General features: G+C 44.4%; 4 protein-coding genes across 4 annotated transcripts; 2 read left to right on the top strand and 2 right to left on the bottom strand.

Annotated features, from left to right (window-relative positions):
- The first annotated feature begins 27 nt into the window (after positions 1-27).
- On the top strand, positions 28-3,525 carry wdr83 (WD repeat domain containing 83). The gene is made up of 10 exons (XM_029509420.1): positions 28-161; positions 456-566; positions 911-1,031; positions 1,263-1,368; positions 1,493-1,541; positions 1,700-1,826; positions 1,944-2,011; positions 2,261-2,369; positions 2,484-2,598; positions 2,840-3,525. The coding sequence occupies exons 2-10, from the start codon at positions 464-466 to the stop codon at positions 2,996-2,998; spliced, it is 957 nt and encodes a 318-aa protein (XP_029365280.1). The 5' UTR covers positions 28-161; positions 456-463; the 3' UTR covers positions 2,999-3,525.
- A 396-nt stretch (positions 3,526-3,921) lies between these two features.
- On the bottom strand, positions 3,922-4,709 carry LOC115042578 (persephin). Its single transcript, XM_029500929.1, has 2 exons — positions 4,631-4,709; positions 3,922-4,349 (listed from the first exon to the last, which is right to left on the bottom strand). The coding sequence occupies exons 1-2, from the start codon at positions 4,707-4,709 to the stop codon at positions 3,922-3,924; spliced, it is 507 nt and encodes a 168-aa protein (XP_029356789.1).
- A 4,197-nt stretch (positions 4,710-8,906) lies between these two features.
- On the bottom strand, positions 8,907-10,264 carry LOC115044374 (transcription factor IIIA-like). Its single transcript, XM_029503318.1, has one exon. It carries the CDS (start codon positions 10,204-10,206, stop codon positions 9,130-9,132), a length of 1,077 nt encoding a protein of 358 aa, XP_029359178.1. The 5' UTR covers positions 10,207-10,264; the 3' UTR covers positions 8,907-9,129.
- Positions 10,265-10,310: 46 nt separating this feature from the next.
- yju2b (YJU2 splicing factor homolog B) lies at positions 10,311-13,672 on the top strand. The gene is made up of 10 exons (XM_029503317.1): positions 10,311-10,372; positions 10,951-10,992; positions 11,084-11,137; positions 11,236-11,318; positions 11,556-11,611; positions 11,700-11,760; positions 11,856-11,998; positions 12,129-12,301; positions 12,386-12,524; positions 12,928-13,672. The coding sequence occupies exons 2-10, from the start codon at positions 10,990-10,992 to the stop codon at positions 13,425-13,427; spliced, it is 1,212 nt and encodes a 403-aa protein (XP_029359177.1). The 5' UTR covers positions 10,311-10,372; positions 10,951-10,989; the 3' UTR covers positions 13,428-13,672.
- The last annotated feature ends 825 nt before the right edge of the window (positions 13,673-14,497 follow it).

Below are 14,497 nucleotides of genomic sequence, written 5' to 3'. Positions count from 1 at the left end.
ATGCCTTGCGCGAGCTAGCAAACATAACGGGCTAAATGAATGAAAACTGGAGCAGACGGCTACATTTGCTGTCTTAATTACTATCAGTTTCCTTAAAATTACAACATGAATATTAACATGGCATCGACCTGGAGTTAAACACAAATAACCCAACGAAGCAGGTAACACGGAAACATTAAATAAAGTTAGATACGACCTTATTTAGCACCGCTGTTCGGTGAAACATGCTAATCCTGGTTGTTTAAGCTAAAGCTTTGCAAGCGTTACCGGTAGCGTAAAAATATTCTTAACTATAAACAAAACGAGATAATTAGACGTTTCTGTGAGAAGTAGAAGAAGAAATGTGATAATGCAAACATAGCTCACAGTTTGTGCAGCAGTATTGGCAGTGTTAATGAGAGCTGCACCATGAATGTCTGTGATCGGGGACATGTTTGTTTGTGTTTTATTCTCAGGTTAAGTCATGGCCTTTCCTCAGCCCAGACCTCAGGCTCCTCAGCTTCCTCAGCACCTGCTCAGGACCATAGACTGTCGGCAGGGAGCTGTCAGAGCTGTCCGCTTCAACGGTAAGACACACCCACCGTGTTCAGAAGTCTGCCTGGAAGGAGAAATACACTTCAAGATCATGTTCAAGTGACTAAAAGATGAAGGTACAGACGTATAAAGAAGGGGTTAGAAATCCAAATCTTCTTCCTGTGGAAGTACAATGTTAACCACTGTTCTTCAACAGTGGGGCAAATTGGCATTGATCAGCCTGTGATGTGCACTAAGCATGGCCGGTGGGCAGTTGCCTGTTTTCCCCAGCTGGTAATGCAGCCCTGGTGTGAACCCTCGATGTGAGTCAGGAGCCGTCTGTGAACTGTCAGTAGCTAATTTTCCACCCCTGTCTCGTCTCTGCCTGCTTGGTCAGCTGATGGGAACTACCTGCTGTCCTGTGGCAGCGACAAAACTCTAAAGCTGTGGAGCGGGAGCAAAGGAACCCTGCTGAAGACCTACAGCGGCCACGGATATGAAGTTCTGGATGCTGATAGGTGAGATGATTATCACAGCTTCTTCTACAGTAATACAAGTATTGACCTAAAACATATCGAGAAGAAAAAAAAAAAACTGAAACTGTCAATATAAGGATGGATTGACCAGGTGCTTAATAGTTTCCATTATTTCTTTTGTCTGCCTCCTGGAGGTGTATATACTGATCCTAAGTTATGCACAGGTCAGCAGCGCCCGCCTAAAGTAACAGTGTTTTTCTTCTCTTATTACAGTTCCTATGACAACAGCCAGATTTGCTCCTGCAGCTCTGATAAGACAGTCATCCTGTGGGACGTTGGTTCAGGCCAGGTCACACGCAAACTCAGAGGTCACGCTGGGGTCAGTTCTACTATTTGTAACGCTGTATTACCCAGTTTTTGTCATGTTTATCTGTTTGACCTGCATTGCTTAGTCTTCTTCTGTGTCTCCCAGCATTTTCATAACTCAAATTGTCTGTTGACAGAAAGTCAGCTGTGTCCAGTTCAATGAGGAGGCAACTGTTATCTTGTCTGGTGAGTCCTTACTCAAGTAAAATACAGACCAAGAAGACATCTAAAGCGTCTTTATGTATTGTAGGCATTTAAGTTAAATTGACATTCTTACTGTGGTCTGGTTAAGAGTTTTTCTCTGTGTGCTCTTTGTTTTCTCCTCCTCTTCTGTCCTCATCCAGGCTCCATAGATGGAACCGTTAGGTGCTGGGACACCAGGTCCAGAAGATATGAACCGATCCAGATTCTAGACGAGGCTCGGGACGGCATCAGCAGCCTGAAGGTGGCACAGCACGAGCTGCTTACTGGGTGAGACCAGATGGGGGTAAATCACAAATGGAGTTTGATTTTATTTTATTCATAAGGCAGCAGCGTAGAGTTTAGACTTTTTACTGGTAAACTATTCTGACATCATGTCTTGTTCAGATCTGTGGACGGTAAAGTGAGGCGTTACGACCTGAGGATGGGACAGCTGCATGTGGACTTCATCAGCAGTCAGTAGACATTTTCAACTGCTACTGTCACTAGTTACAGCAACCATGAAATAGAAATTGCATTAGGAAGGATGTTTTTGATTAGCAATCCTCCTTTTACTGAATACAATAACTTAAATTGACTTTTATCAACTCTCATCATCAAAACTGGCACCATCTGTCAGCAGCACAGGAAATGATGATATCTGAACAAGTGAAAAAGCTGAAACTTTGAGTTGGTTAAACAGTGTGTGTGTGTGTGTGTTGCAGGCCCCATCACCTGTGTGTGTTTCAGTCAGGATGGTCAGTGCACTCTGAGCTCCAGTCTGGATTCAACAGTCAGACTCCTGGATAAGAGCACAGGGGAGATGCTTGGCGAGTAAGCTGTCATTTGAAAATTGTTAAAATGAAATGTTGAAGGCTCAAAATCAAAAAGCAGTCATAAAAAGACTGGCTTCATACCAGTCCTGATGCTCTGCTTTGTTTCATGCAGGTACACGGGACATAAGATGAAGGGCTACAAGCTGGACTGCTGTCTGTCCAGTAAAGACACACATGTCCTGAGCTGCTCAGAGGACGGACACGTCTACTGCTGGGACCTGGTGGAGGTAAGCATCCACCACCCGGAGGCACATTAACATAACAGGTTTAATAGTCGAGAAAAGACCTCAGCTAACACTGAACAGCAGCCTGTTTGATTTAATGACAGGAGAGCATGTGAATGTGATGATGCACTTGGACTTCCAGGAACTCTCACCGACTCATGGATACATCATCTTTCAACTAAAGCTCTCTGCCCACCAAATATGGTCTAACTGAGACTCCTCCACTCTGCTGTTGTGTTTCCAGGGGTCTCTGTCCTTGAAGCTTCCTGTGGGAAAAGCTGTTGTCCAGTCGCTGTCCTTCCACCCCACAGAGACCCGCCTCCTCACTGCCATGGAGGGCCGTGTCCAGGTATGGGGGGCGGAGCCAGAGCAGACAGACGACGACGACACCATGGCCACATAGAGACGGTCAAGACACACAGCACTCCCATACTGAGAGGAGCGTTTGCTCTTATTCCAGAAGCATACACGCCTGTAAACGTTGTAGCTTTAACAGGAAAGAACATCATTCCTGCACCTGAATGTGAACCTGATTTCAGTTCATGAGACTTTTATATGCGTGTGGAACGTTCATATATTTTTATACAAAACCTCGAATAAACACTTTGTTGTGTAAATAACACCAAATCGGATAATTTCTCTTTTTCACACCAATGAAATTCCCACAGATACTGATTAGTTCTGTACAAGGTTGTCTTTATTAGGAACTGTACACACAAATAAATAAATCTGCACGACAAAAGAATTACATCAAATAAATAAATAACTTATCTTACATAAATACACTTAAAAAATACTGCAGCTGAACTTTTGTGAATCGCTCGGAGCTCCACTTGGCTGCGTGGCGTTTATCGTTAAAGTGATTTTAAATAAATACGTGTCAGCTTATTTACAAAAATAGTCAAGTAGATTCTCTTTGGTAGGATTGTGTCTCTGCTCTGCTCGGTCCACACCACTTTGTTCTGTATTTATGTAAGTCAGCTGGCATAAACATGTCTTAAGGAGTATGTACATTTGAAGACCTCATTTCTAATTTTGTAACAGTTTTTTTTTTTTTTTTCTGCCGGCAAATGAAAAATATCTTTTCTCAAACTAAGAATAAATTTTTAAAGCTTGCATGAGCCACAAGTAATAAAATTTGAATCCCGCTGAGGCCCAGAAAGCTGATTGATGTGCTCACAGATAACTTTGGTTTCAGCTTCCTCAGTGGTTTGTCATTTTAATTTGAACTTTAAATGAGAACCTTGTCCACACAAACAATCGTACCTTTTTACCTCCTCCTTCAGCTTTACACCCTCTAAACCTCCCCTGTCTACACCTGGCCCTCTAGCCCACACAGCTGCAGCCGGCTGCTGAAAGCTTCTCCACCCTGTGCCAGCGGTGTGAGTTGTCGAGGAAGGCCATGTCCTCGTGGTGGGTGGGCCTGCAGCAGGGCGCGTTGTGCCACAGCTCCCCGGGCGCCGGGTGGGGGAGCACCCCGCTGTGCAGCAGGTTAGTGAGGGTGAGGTCGTGGTTGGAGAGAACGCGGGGGCACGTCCCGCTGCAGTACTTGAAGAGGATGCTCTCGTCCGAGTCATAGCCCAGCCCGAGGTCCTGAACCTGCAGCAGGATGGAGCGAAGGCCACACTGGGTGTCGGAGGTGGAGCGGCGTGATCGGGCTGGGATCGGGACGATAGGATGGGGAGCTGGCTCCACTCCAGAAGCTTCTGTTTGGCTGCTTCTGTCCTCGTTTGGAGACGTTTGTGGTTTCTGATCTGGAAAAGGCAGAAAAAGTTAAACACACAACTGACATACAAAATTCCAAACAGAAAAACAATAAAAAATTCTTTTCACCAACAACAATAAGCAAATTGTTTCAGTGAGTAATTAACAGTCCTCATTGAAAGTTATTTATGCTCTAACTAACAATGATTGACTTCTGTGAGACAGAAAATCCAAACAATCCCGATACAATATTGGACTCTTTGTGCTGGAAACAAGCAAAAAATAACGTGTTTGCCAAAAGGTCATAGGTCACGACTTTCCCATCACTTACCAATCAGTGATCTCAGCCAGTGGCCTTCTCCTCTCTGGACGCAAAACAGAACCACAGCCAGCTTCAGCAGGGACCTCATGGCTTCAGTCTGCTCCTCGTCCACGCCGCCGATGCTCCAAATGAATCAGACACGTTTGTGTTTGTGTGTCTGCGAGCGTCTGCGGGTGCGAGTGATGCTTCAAACGCAGACGAGTCACGACCTCCAATATATAGCCCTCTCAGATTTAAGGGGGGGTGAAGGGATGAGACGAGGTGTAGGGGGGAGACAGACACTAACCCGTTACTTGCCAACAGACTATCCCACTCACCTGAGCCTGACAGGGAGCGTAGGAGGGCAGGCGGGCGCTTGACCCAGAATTTGTCCTGTTGGGATTATCTAATTGGTGTAAATCACTGGTTTATTGTTGAGTCTCCCAGATGTTTTTCCAGAGGATGTTGGCCCCTGGCAATATGGATTCCTGGAGGTTTGGGGTTTCTTAAAAAGCTGCGAGGAGGACGACCATGATGTCACCATGATGATGCTGAGAAGAATGTGCGATAAGTGAATCAGCTGGATGAGTCACACGCTGATAGACAGAAGTTTATCAACGCGCCGGGAAACGTAAAGGAAGAAATGTGCGCATAAAATATGCAGGATGTGTCATTGAGGAATGTCTTAAAGGTCTAACGTTCGATACGAAAGGTCAAACACCGAAGTAGAAAAGGGCCCGTTTCAGCAGACATTCCTCGATGGGTGACTCCATAAATTGAGGGATTTCATCAGCAACGTGCAGCTGACATGTAGAATATGTAGAATATTTAGAATATGCATTATGTAACAGCGTAGGGCCCGAACAGACAGACAGTCAGGGGAATTTAGAGTTTGCAGGAAAAGTGCATATTTGGACTCCGTCTCTGGCATCCAGGTGCAGGTCGGACACCTCAGTGCACCTTATTTAGCAACCGCTGTTACTCAGGCTCAAACCTCGAAGTGAACACAACTTAGTTTTAGGAGTTTTTATTTATAATCTGAAGGTTTTCTTTGTTTTTGCAAAAATTATGTTGACACCTGCTAATGTATGATGAGAAAAAGGCCTCGGACATGGAGAGAGTTTCTACCCTTCAGAAAGTTCACAAGGTTTTTAAAATGTGTCAGAGACAAAACCATCACCGTGTTAATCTGATTATATTAATAACATCAATTGATTTAATCGGATATCAAGATGAACTATATCTCCATAAGATATCTATCTATCTAAATCAAAACAATGAACTATAACTCTCTCTGGGTTTTCTAAATGCCCAACTCCTGGTTTCACTTAGTTATATATAGACAGGGGGAGTGTGTCCAAAGAGATTTTAAGTTTATTTATTGCTTTTAAACAGCCTTGTTTCTCATGTATCATAGCTCTGTAGATTTGAATTAGACAGAAATCATCTCAAGCTCTTGAACTAATAATGTTCGAAAAAATTTACTGCCAGGAATCCCGATAACTCTTTCAAGGATAAACTGTGACTAAGTTATTTGGTGCAGCACTAAATAACTTATTCAAATGAAAAATGACCACGTATTCTGAAACTCTTCCTCAGTCTGCAATTTGAAAGTATTCAGACTCATATTTTGTAAAATTAGCTTAAAAATATTGTATTTTCAATCAGTTTATTAATCTAAAACCCCGCAATGACAAAGTGAAAACTTCAATTTCAAAATCTTTTCATGTTTTAAAAATTTCTTCTGATTATCTCCTGCCTTATTTTCATTGTTCAGCTACTAGCAGGAAGGTTTTGGGTATTGTTGTATTGAAGTCTATGGGGAAATGGCCTATCACCTGGTTTATTACCCAAATCAGTTAACGTTTTCTGAACGAGTTCATGGTCTCCGTCTTTAGTTTCCGCCCCCTTTCATTAAACATGATGTTGGTTTTTTTAAATGCTGCTCCCCTCCCCTTCTCATGGTCTTCTTCCATTTCCCAGTAAACAGCTACAGAAAACAAGCACATGAAAGGGCAAAGGGCCTGACACATTCCTTCTACCTGTCCAGGAGACAGGAGGACGAGGGCCAAGGGAGAGATGAAAAGCGGAGGAGGTGGTGGGAGAAATACAGCGGAGATAGAGCCATCCCTTCGGATTCTGGCCTGCAGAGCCAGTCTGGAATTCAGCCTCGTCAGAAGAAAGGAATGGAAAGAACGTGGCATCGGTTTCTCTAAAGGAAGAGAGAAGAAGCGATGATATAATGGTCGACCCGGCCAGATCCAAAGTGACTTCCTGATACTTTTCCAAAATCCAGATCACATTATTTAAAGAAGTGCCACTTGTTCTAATACCATTATTGGCATCACGCTCTTAAAACAGACCAGCTGGTTCTTTTCAGACGTTTAGATTGCTCCTCCTCACCTAAAGTTTATCTTAGGACCGAAGACGTACAAATTAGATCAAAGAATTATTTTGGCAGAAATTACAGTTGCGATGTAATTTCCACTGGTTCCTGTTGGGAGTTCTCCTAAGTCAGGAGGATGTGATTTGCAACTCTGCACAACATTACTGCGACACATTTTACCTTTTTCAAATAAAAATATGAAACTTCTTTTTTTTTTTACATTGCAGCTTGACACGCTGATTGAATTTGGATAAAATCTATAAAGCTAATTTAGATTCTCCTCTTTATTTGTTTTTTAGCAAGATATGAAATATATTTGTCGTTTTTAGGAGACTTCCTTATATCAAATATATAAAAACTGGCCTGAACAACACCAGCAGCTGAGCAGCTGAGGTTTTACAGCGGTGAACTGGGTTGGTGATGGTTTCCTTTAAAAATGCCAGAAACATTTGGACTGTGGATTAGATTTTTCTAAGGCATCGTAGATCTACAAGGGAAGAGTCTCTTATCCAAGAGCTCCCTCTCCTCTACATTCCTGCACGTTCAGCACGTTTACTTTGTTGTCTCATGTAACAGACATACACATCCTCAATGTCTAACAAAAAAGTCATTCATCTACCTCTAAGTAGAAATTAAAAGACAATTATCCCACCTTTGCTCGTGATTCAGCTTTTTTGTTCTTCATCATTTTATCATTTTAAACCTTTTTAATCCTGACTGATCCAAACTTCATTGGGAGCACCATCTTGGATTTGTTGTTCATGATTACAAAGAAAATTTTATTTATTTATTTTTTTTTGTCTGTTGAAGTTAAAGACATGTAATTTTAGTAACGCAGCACAGCTGGACAGTCTTGCGAAAGCTCAGCTGTGACTCCAAGCAGATCTAAATGTAGCCTGAGTTAATGCCAAAACTGATATGGAGGGGTAAAAATAGAGCGGGGTGAGGGGGGGTTTAAATCATAGAAAAGCTTTGAGACTTAAAGGTTAAAATGTGAAAAACATTTTACTCTTTAGACAATCTAAGGATCATGGAAGCAATGATGTGACAAACCAATGTGTTGTCTTATTGATACAAATGTTTTCAAATGAATGGACAACCTAGCTGTCAATATTAAAGATCCTGATCAGCGTTACTTAAAGCTCTGGAGCAGCATCGACATGACGAACCTGTGCTTTTGTGTTTCCGGATGAATTTAGGTTTTATCACGAAGGATGGATATTGAAGAGGAAACAATTACATTCAGACTGAATGATTACTGATAGATGAGTTCTGCGGTGAGCTGGTCAGGCAGTCGGTCCATATAGGGCTCGTCTGAGCCGAGCCAGGCAGGAATGTGGGGAGCAGCCTTCCTGTAACTGGAATTTTTAGAGGATTTAGCCTCGGAATCTGAAGCTTGCACTGAGCAGCTCCTGTTTATGCTCTAAATCTGCTGGTCAGAGCTGAGACAACCTGCCGTGTGTGCCAGAGTCTGCAGCTTTCAACTCCAGCTGCCGATTTCACGAACACAGGCCTTAAAGAAAGAAACAATCCTGAGCCTGAATTTGGTACATCCATCACTCACACAACAAACAATACAGACATGTCCAACAACACTCGCCGGGGTACTTTAAGCCCTGCTAACACACACCGATCTCCTCAGCTAGAGGATGGACTAAATGGGGAAAATAGCTAAATTCCTCTGAGCCCAGTCTGCAGGTCTACTTCAGCCTGGTGTGTGTTGCTGGAACTCGACCACCAGCCAACCGTACTTCAGGTGGCTTTCTCAGCTCAAACTTGGCTCAGATTGTGTCAAATGAATAACAGCAGCAGGAGAAAAATAAATAAGACAAAGAATTCCGGATCTATGGACTGTCCACATCCAGCGACTTGCTTGATGATGATGATAGTTTAAAACTTCTGGTTTCCAAGTGCCTTCAAAGGTTTTATTCAAACAAATATCCGTCCACCAATATGTATTTCATATTGAGCAAGCAACACAGATGTGTAAACAAAATATATTCTCTTCATTGATATAATACAGTACAATTATAGTGTGAAGAAAAATAAATTATGTCACAAAACAGAAAATATTAACTGTCAATGAAGACAAAGCAATAAGTTCTGCTCTGAGTGTTCCTGTTGTGCTGTCCTCATAACTGAGCTACACAGTTAGAGGTGCAGTCAGGACGTTAGTGAGCCCGTGTGTGTCCACAGCAGGGCTGCACAATAAGGACGTGTCCTGCAGGAGGGTCACCAACTCAACAGGGTTGGGTGGACAGGGCTTCTTCTCTCCGGACGGTATGATCGACTCGGTGCAGAGCTCTCCCTTTGGGTCGCTCAAACCGCTCAGCTTAGAGGCCAGAGACCTTTTGGGCTTCTGCTTCCTCGGCCTCGTCAGCTTCTTCCTCTCCGGGTCGTGGACGACACTGTGACGCTGGAGGCTCTTCCTCATGGCGAAGGTCTTCCCACAGCCATCGTGCGTGCAGGCGAAGGGCCGCAGCTCTTCGTGGAAGGAGTTGATGTGACTCTGCAGGTTGAAGGTGGTGGTGAAGGACCTGTCACAGTCGTCCCTGGGACACTTGAAGACGACCCGAACGTCAGAGTGGACGCGCTGGTGCTGCTGCAAGAACCAGGAGTCCCTGAACACCTTGCTGCACTGTTCGCACTTCAGGGTGCGCCTGTGCTGCTCCTTCCTGTGCTTCAGGTTCTCCGTCCAGGTCTTGGCCGTGAAGGAGCAGCCGTCCTCCCCGCAGGGGTAACCTCTGTGCACCTTCTCGTGTCGCTTCAGCTTGCTGGGGAAGCTGAAGCTCATCTGGCAGCCTTCATGGGTGCACTGATAGAGGGGCAGCTGGGTGTGCTGCTCGCACATGTGAGTCTTCAGCTGCTTGTTCTTCCTGAAGTCCAGCCCGCATCCCTCGAACCTGCACACGTACTTCCGGTGCTCCTGGCCGTGGATCCGGCCGATGTGCCTGGCCCGGTTGGTGTTGGTGGTGAAGGCCGCCGGGCAGCCGTCCACCGGGCAGCTGAAGGGCTTCAGGCCGCTGTGGGTGAGCTCATGCCGGGCCAGGTGATAGGCGCTGCTGAAGGACTTGCTGCAGCCGTCGTGCTCACACTTACACGGCTGCAGCCCGCTGTGTTTACACAGATGAGCGTCCAGCTTCCACTGTTTGTTATACGACGCCGAGCAGCCGGAGAAAGAGCAGATGAAACGTTTGTGTTTCTCCGCTTTGGTTTCCATTTCTGAGCCACCGGGGTTCAAAATGCTCCGGCCACGTTTTCCGTCCTTTCGCCGGCACTTCCTGTAAATCCTCGTGACAGGTACGTCACTTCCGCTTCGAGGAAGTGACGTCTTGATTACCCATCGGCCCCTTGTTCTAGCTGCTTTTCCAGCTGCAGCGACGTTTGTAAGTATTTTAAATCTTTCTACAGAACATTTTAACACGGCAGCTACACATTTATGACCGCAGCAGAAATATATTTATTTGGGTTTGTCGTTTAATACACGTCGCCCATATTTGACCGAGGGGACGTGAACGTTACAGCCGGTGGCTAACGTTAGCCTTTAGCTCTGATGCGTTCAAATACAGCGACAGGTCGTCCCATCAAACTGTACACAAATAAAAACACATTTTAAGGTTGACAGCTAAACTTTAAAGCGATTTCACACACTCAGAAAAAAGAAGAATTAAATCAAGCTGAAGTGTGTTTGTGACACAGTCAAATGAATTTGCGGGTCGTAATTATTTATTTTCGGTTGGACCACCTGAGAGAAGTTAGCTAGGTTCGTTTTGGTTTTTTTTTTTGGTTTTTTTTTTAAGAATACACTTTAATATCATTCCTGGTTAAAATATTAAATGTTAATTAAACACCTTCTTAGTAAAAGGGAAATCAGCTGTTCAGTATGACTCTATAATTGTTTGTGTTTATTATGGTGTCAGTCATAAGATTTGTGTGTTTTGTCTTTTTAAATTGCTGAAAAAAGGTTTGAATCCACTTCAGCAGTGGACCTTCAGGAGACACTATGGTGAGCAAAGATCTGCCAGCAGACACATCATGAGAGGAGTCTGTTTTTAAATATTCTCCAACAAATTGTGACTTCCTGTTCTTCTTCAAAGGGTGAAAGAAAAGGAACAAACAAATACTACCCTCCAGATTTTGACCCAGCCAAGGTGAGTTCGATCGGACAGACCAGCAACCGTCAGTCTCTTTAAGTCAGCTTTTATCTGCAGAAAGTGACTCATGTATCCGCCCGTCCCTTTGTCTTTAGCATGGGTCGCTCAATGGCTACCATAAAACTCACGCTCTCAGGGAGAGAGCCAGGAAACTGTCGCAGGGCATCCTCATCATCAGGTGAGTGCAGACACACATTGATCAAGGTCAAAAAAGGCAAATACTACACTGAAATTCTACACACGTTGTGTTTTAATAACATGAAAACAGCTTTTACTTACAAAGTCACTTTGCATAAAATGAGTAAATGTAATATGAAATTGATTGTCATTAATTAGCATTAGACACGATAATTGATAAGCACAGGAAGTAACAGAACTTTGACTCATTGTCTTTGTTACCTCTGTGTCCTTTTAGGTTTGAGATGCCGTACAACATCTGGTGTGATGGCTGTAAAAATCACATTGGCATGGGTAAGTCTGAAGAAATAAAATAATATTCCCACTCGGTGTCACATGACGCCTGCTCATTTTCCATCACCCTGATGTGCTGCTCGTGCAGGAGTCCGCTACAATGCGGAGAAGAAGAAAGTGGGGAACTACTACACCACGCCGATCTACAGGTAAGTGGACAAACTGGGCTGCCCGCTGGAACAAACATACATCCAGTCTAGCTTAAATTAAGAGATGTTTGCTTTTATTTTGTCTTCACCACCAGGTTCAGGATGAAGTGCCACCTGTGTGTCAACTACATCGAGATGCAGACAGATCCGGCGACCTGCGACTACGTGATAGTGAGCGGGGCGAGCAGGAAAGAGGAGCGGTGGGACATGGCTGAAAATGAGCAGATCCTCACCACAGGTAAAAGATTCAAGTTGGGTATCAATTAAAAAACAAATGATACGATCAGTTTAACTCCTACTGAGCTTATGATAACTATTTTAGCCTGTTTTTTAAGCCACCTGATTATTTGTTTCTTCCTTGTCCACAGAGAGGACAGAGAAGGAGAAGCTGGAGACGGATGCCATGTTCAAGCTGGACCATGGTGGGAAAGACAAGGAGAAGCTTAGAAAGGCTCTGCCCTCCCTGTCTGAGATCCAGGACTACCAGTCTGGCTGGAAAGACGATTTCCAGCTCAACAGTAGTCTCCGCAGGAAGTTCAGGGTAAGAATGTCTCTGCCTGTTGTTACTAGATTTGTGACATTGAGTTCAGCCACTAAAGCAACAGCTGTGTTCTCGCTGAGGCAGACGGAGAAGAAGGTTCTGGCTGAGCAGGAGGAGAAGGACAACGCGGTGAGGATGAGGACTAACCTTTCCATTCCTCTGCTGCCAGAGAAAGAAGAGGACAAGAGACTCGCAGCACTGCTGACCTACCAGGCACCGGATTGTAAGCATCTTTTCTTTCCACCGTAGAAACATTTTTTTAATGTTCAGACTTGAGGACCCGTCTTGGCCAACGGCACCACCTCGTCTTTTATATCACTAATATCCTGTTCCTACCAAAATCCGGATTTAATGTGGACAGGTGACAGGCCTATGTCGCTGCTCTGAGAGACGTTACTGCCAAAGCGTTTTGACCTGCATGTTGTCTTTACATCAACGCAGGTCAGAGCCGGAGCTGATAAATACCTGCGTCCCATGCAGCGCCTGAATCTCAACTGTAGCTTTTTCCATTTCCAATAAAAGCCAGAATTTGATGGCTCTTTGGTCCGAGCTGAATTACCCCAATTCATCTTTTTATGGGAATCTCATGTTACAAACTTGAGTGATCTCTTCCTCTGTCTCATCAGCCTATGAGGACAAGCAGCACAGCAAGCGGCGAGAGATCTCGTCTCGCTCGTGGTTCAACTCGCCTTCAGCTGGCCCAGGTGGTGTCGTCGGCGGCCTCCTCCAGAGGCTGGGTCAACAGGGGAAGGAGGCAGCGGTAGCCAAAGCTCTGGGCTCCACCCACAGCCCGCTGATCCGCAGACGCACAGGAGGACCGGGGGTCAAAACCGAACCCTGCGTCACCGTCACCCGCAGACAGTCCGACCCTGAGGTCGCCACCACGTGTAACGGGGAGACTTACAAGGTCGCTCCCGGGACACCAGGCGGCTCAAATACAGCCGTCAGACCAACGCAAGCAGGTCTGGACATCACAGAGACAAAGAACAGTGTTAGAACCACACAGGAAGAGGACAAAGGGCCGGTGAAGGCGGAGGACTCTGAGGGACAGAACAACACAACAAGAGCAGCAGTCACATCCCTGGTGGCAGATTATAGCGACTCAGATTCAGATCCTGGACTGTGAGCCAGCAGAGAGATGAATGGGACAGTTTCTGTTTTCAATCAGCGAGGGCCGTATGTTCATGAAACACAAACAGGATTATCATCACCAAACATGTAACTTCTCAACATTTCAGAGAGAGTTTAAGACATTCAGCCGGACATATTCCATCTGAAGTAATGTCACTGATTTGTGTGTGGACGCCACAAAAATAACTTTATTTTCTTTATTTTCAACGAAATGGAGAAAGCTCAGAAAATTAAATGTGAATTACAGTTTATTGCGTTGTGTTCTTTGTTCATATATTTTGTATTTTGAGTGAAAATGACATCTAATCTGCAAGTTTTGTATGCAGACACAGAATCCAAGATGCTTCCATTCAGAACAGAAGTCCCTTTAAAGGACCAATGTGAAGGTTCAGGGACATCTAGTGGTGAGGAGGCAGTCTGGAGCCCGTTGAACAGAAGGAGGGCAGTTGGACTGGACCCTGATCGACCCAAACACACATCCCACAGCCTGAAAACAGGAAACACGACCGAACCCTCAGAAAGGAGGATCAGCCCTCCTTCAGGTTTCACAGATCTGCCTTAGATGGCCAACAGGGGGAGACATTTATCACAAATCAGGACAAAACACTTCAGTTTTGGTTTGTGTTAATATCCTCACAGGAGTGGTTCAGCTTGACTTTGTTTTTAAGGGATTGTTTCTTTCAATGAAAAATATGACTAAACAATAATGTTTGTGTTTTATTTGTACAGAGGAGCCTCATGATTGCTAATCATCTGCTTTCAGAGTGTTAATGTCCAAGTGTTCCTTCACAAAATGTAAAGCAACATGCTGTTTAAACAGTTTATGCTAATTAATTTTTTAACCCTAAAATGAAATGGTCATTTTGTGACATTCCTCATTTTTGGTGAATCCTTTTGCTGACGGCTGTGAAGGCTTAGAAGACCTGTGGATAATTAATAATTAATAATCTTAAAAATCTCTCACAGTGTGGTCTCATTGACAGTGAGGGTGATACTGATGATTGTGAAAAAAGTGAGATATTGAACTCTGTGTTTTATTGATCAGGGGGCAGGAGGTTGGAGGCT

This window comes from Echeneis naucrates, chromosome 1, assembly GCF_900963305.1.
Source record: "Echeneis naucrates chromosome 1, fEcheNa1.1, whole genome shotgun sequence".
NCBI lineage: Eukaryota > Metazoa > Chordata > Actinopteri > Carangiformes > Echeneidae > Echeneis > Echeneis naucrates.
This window is presented reverse-complemented; position numbering and strand designations above follow the sequence as displayed.

Excerpts from the sequence above, each read along its gene's own strand:
- LOC115044374 (XM_029503318.1), bottom strand. The coding sequence starts at position 10,206 with ATGGAAACCAAAGCGGAGAAACACAAACGTTTCATCTGCTCTTTCTCC.
- wdr83 (XM_029509420.1), top strand. The coding sequence starts at position 464 with ATGGCCTTTCCTCAGCCCAGACCTCAGGCTCCTCAGCTTCCTCAGCAC. Across the intron at positions 2,012-2,260 it reads GCATGTGGACTTCATCAGCA|GCCCCATCACCTGTGTGTGT; the intron begins GTCAGTAGACAT and ends TGTGTGTTGCAG. Across the intron at positions 2,370-2,483 it reads ACAGGGGAGATGCTTGGCGA|GTACACGGGACATAAGATGA; the intron begins GTAAGCTGTCAT and ends TGTTTCATGCAG.
- yju2b (XM_029503317.1), top strand. Across the intron at positions 11,761-11,855 it reads TACACCACGCCGATCTACAG|GTTCAGGATGAAGTGCCACC; the intron begins GTAAGTGGACAA and ends CTTCACCACCAG. Across the intron at positions 12,525-12,927 it reads GACCTACCAGGCACCGGATT|CCTATGAGGACAAGCAGCAC; the intron begins GTAAGCATCTTT and ends CTGTCTCATCAG.
- LOC115042578 (XM_029500929.1), bottom strand. The coding sequence starts at position 4,709 with ATGAGGTCCCTGCTGAAGCTGGCTGTGGTTCTGTTTTGCGTCCAGAGA. Across the intron at positions 4,350-4,630 it reads CTGGCTGAGATCACTGATTG|ATCAGAAACCACAAACGTCT; the intron begins GTAAGTGATGGG and ends TGCCTTTTCCAG.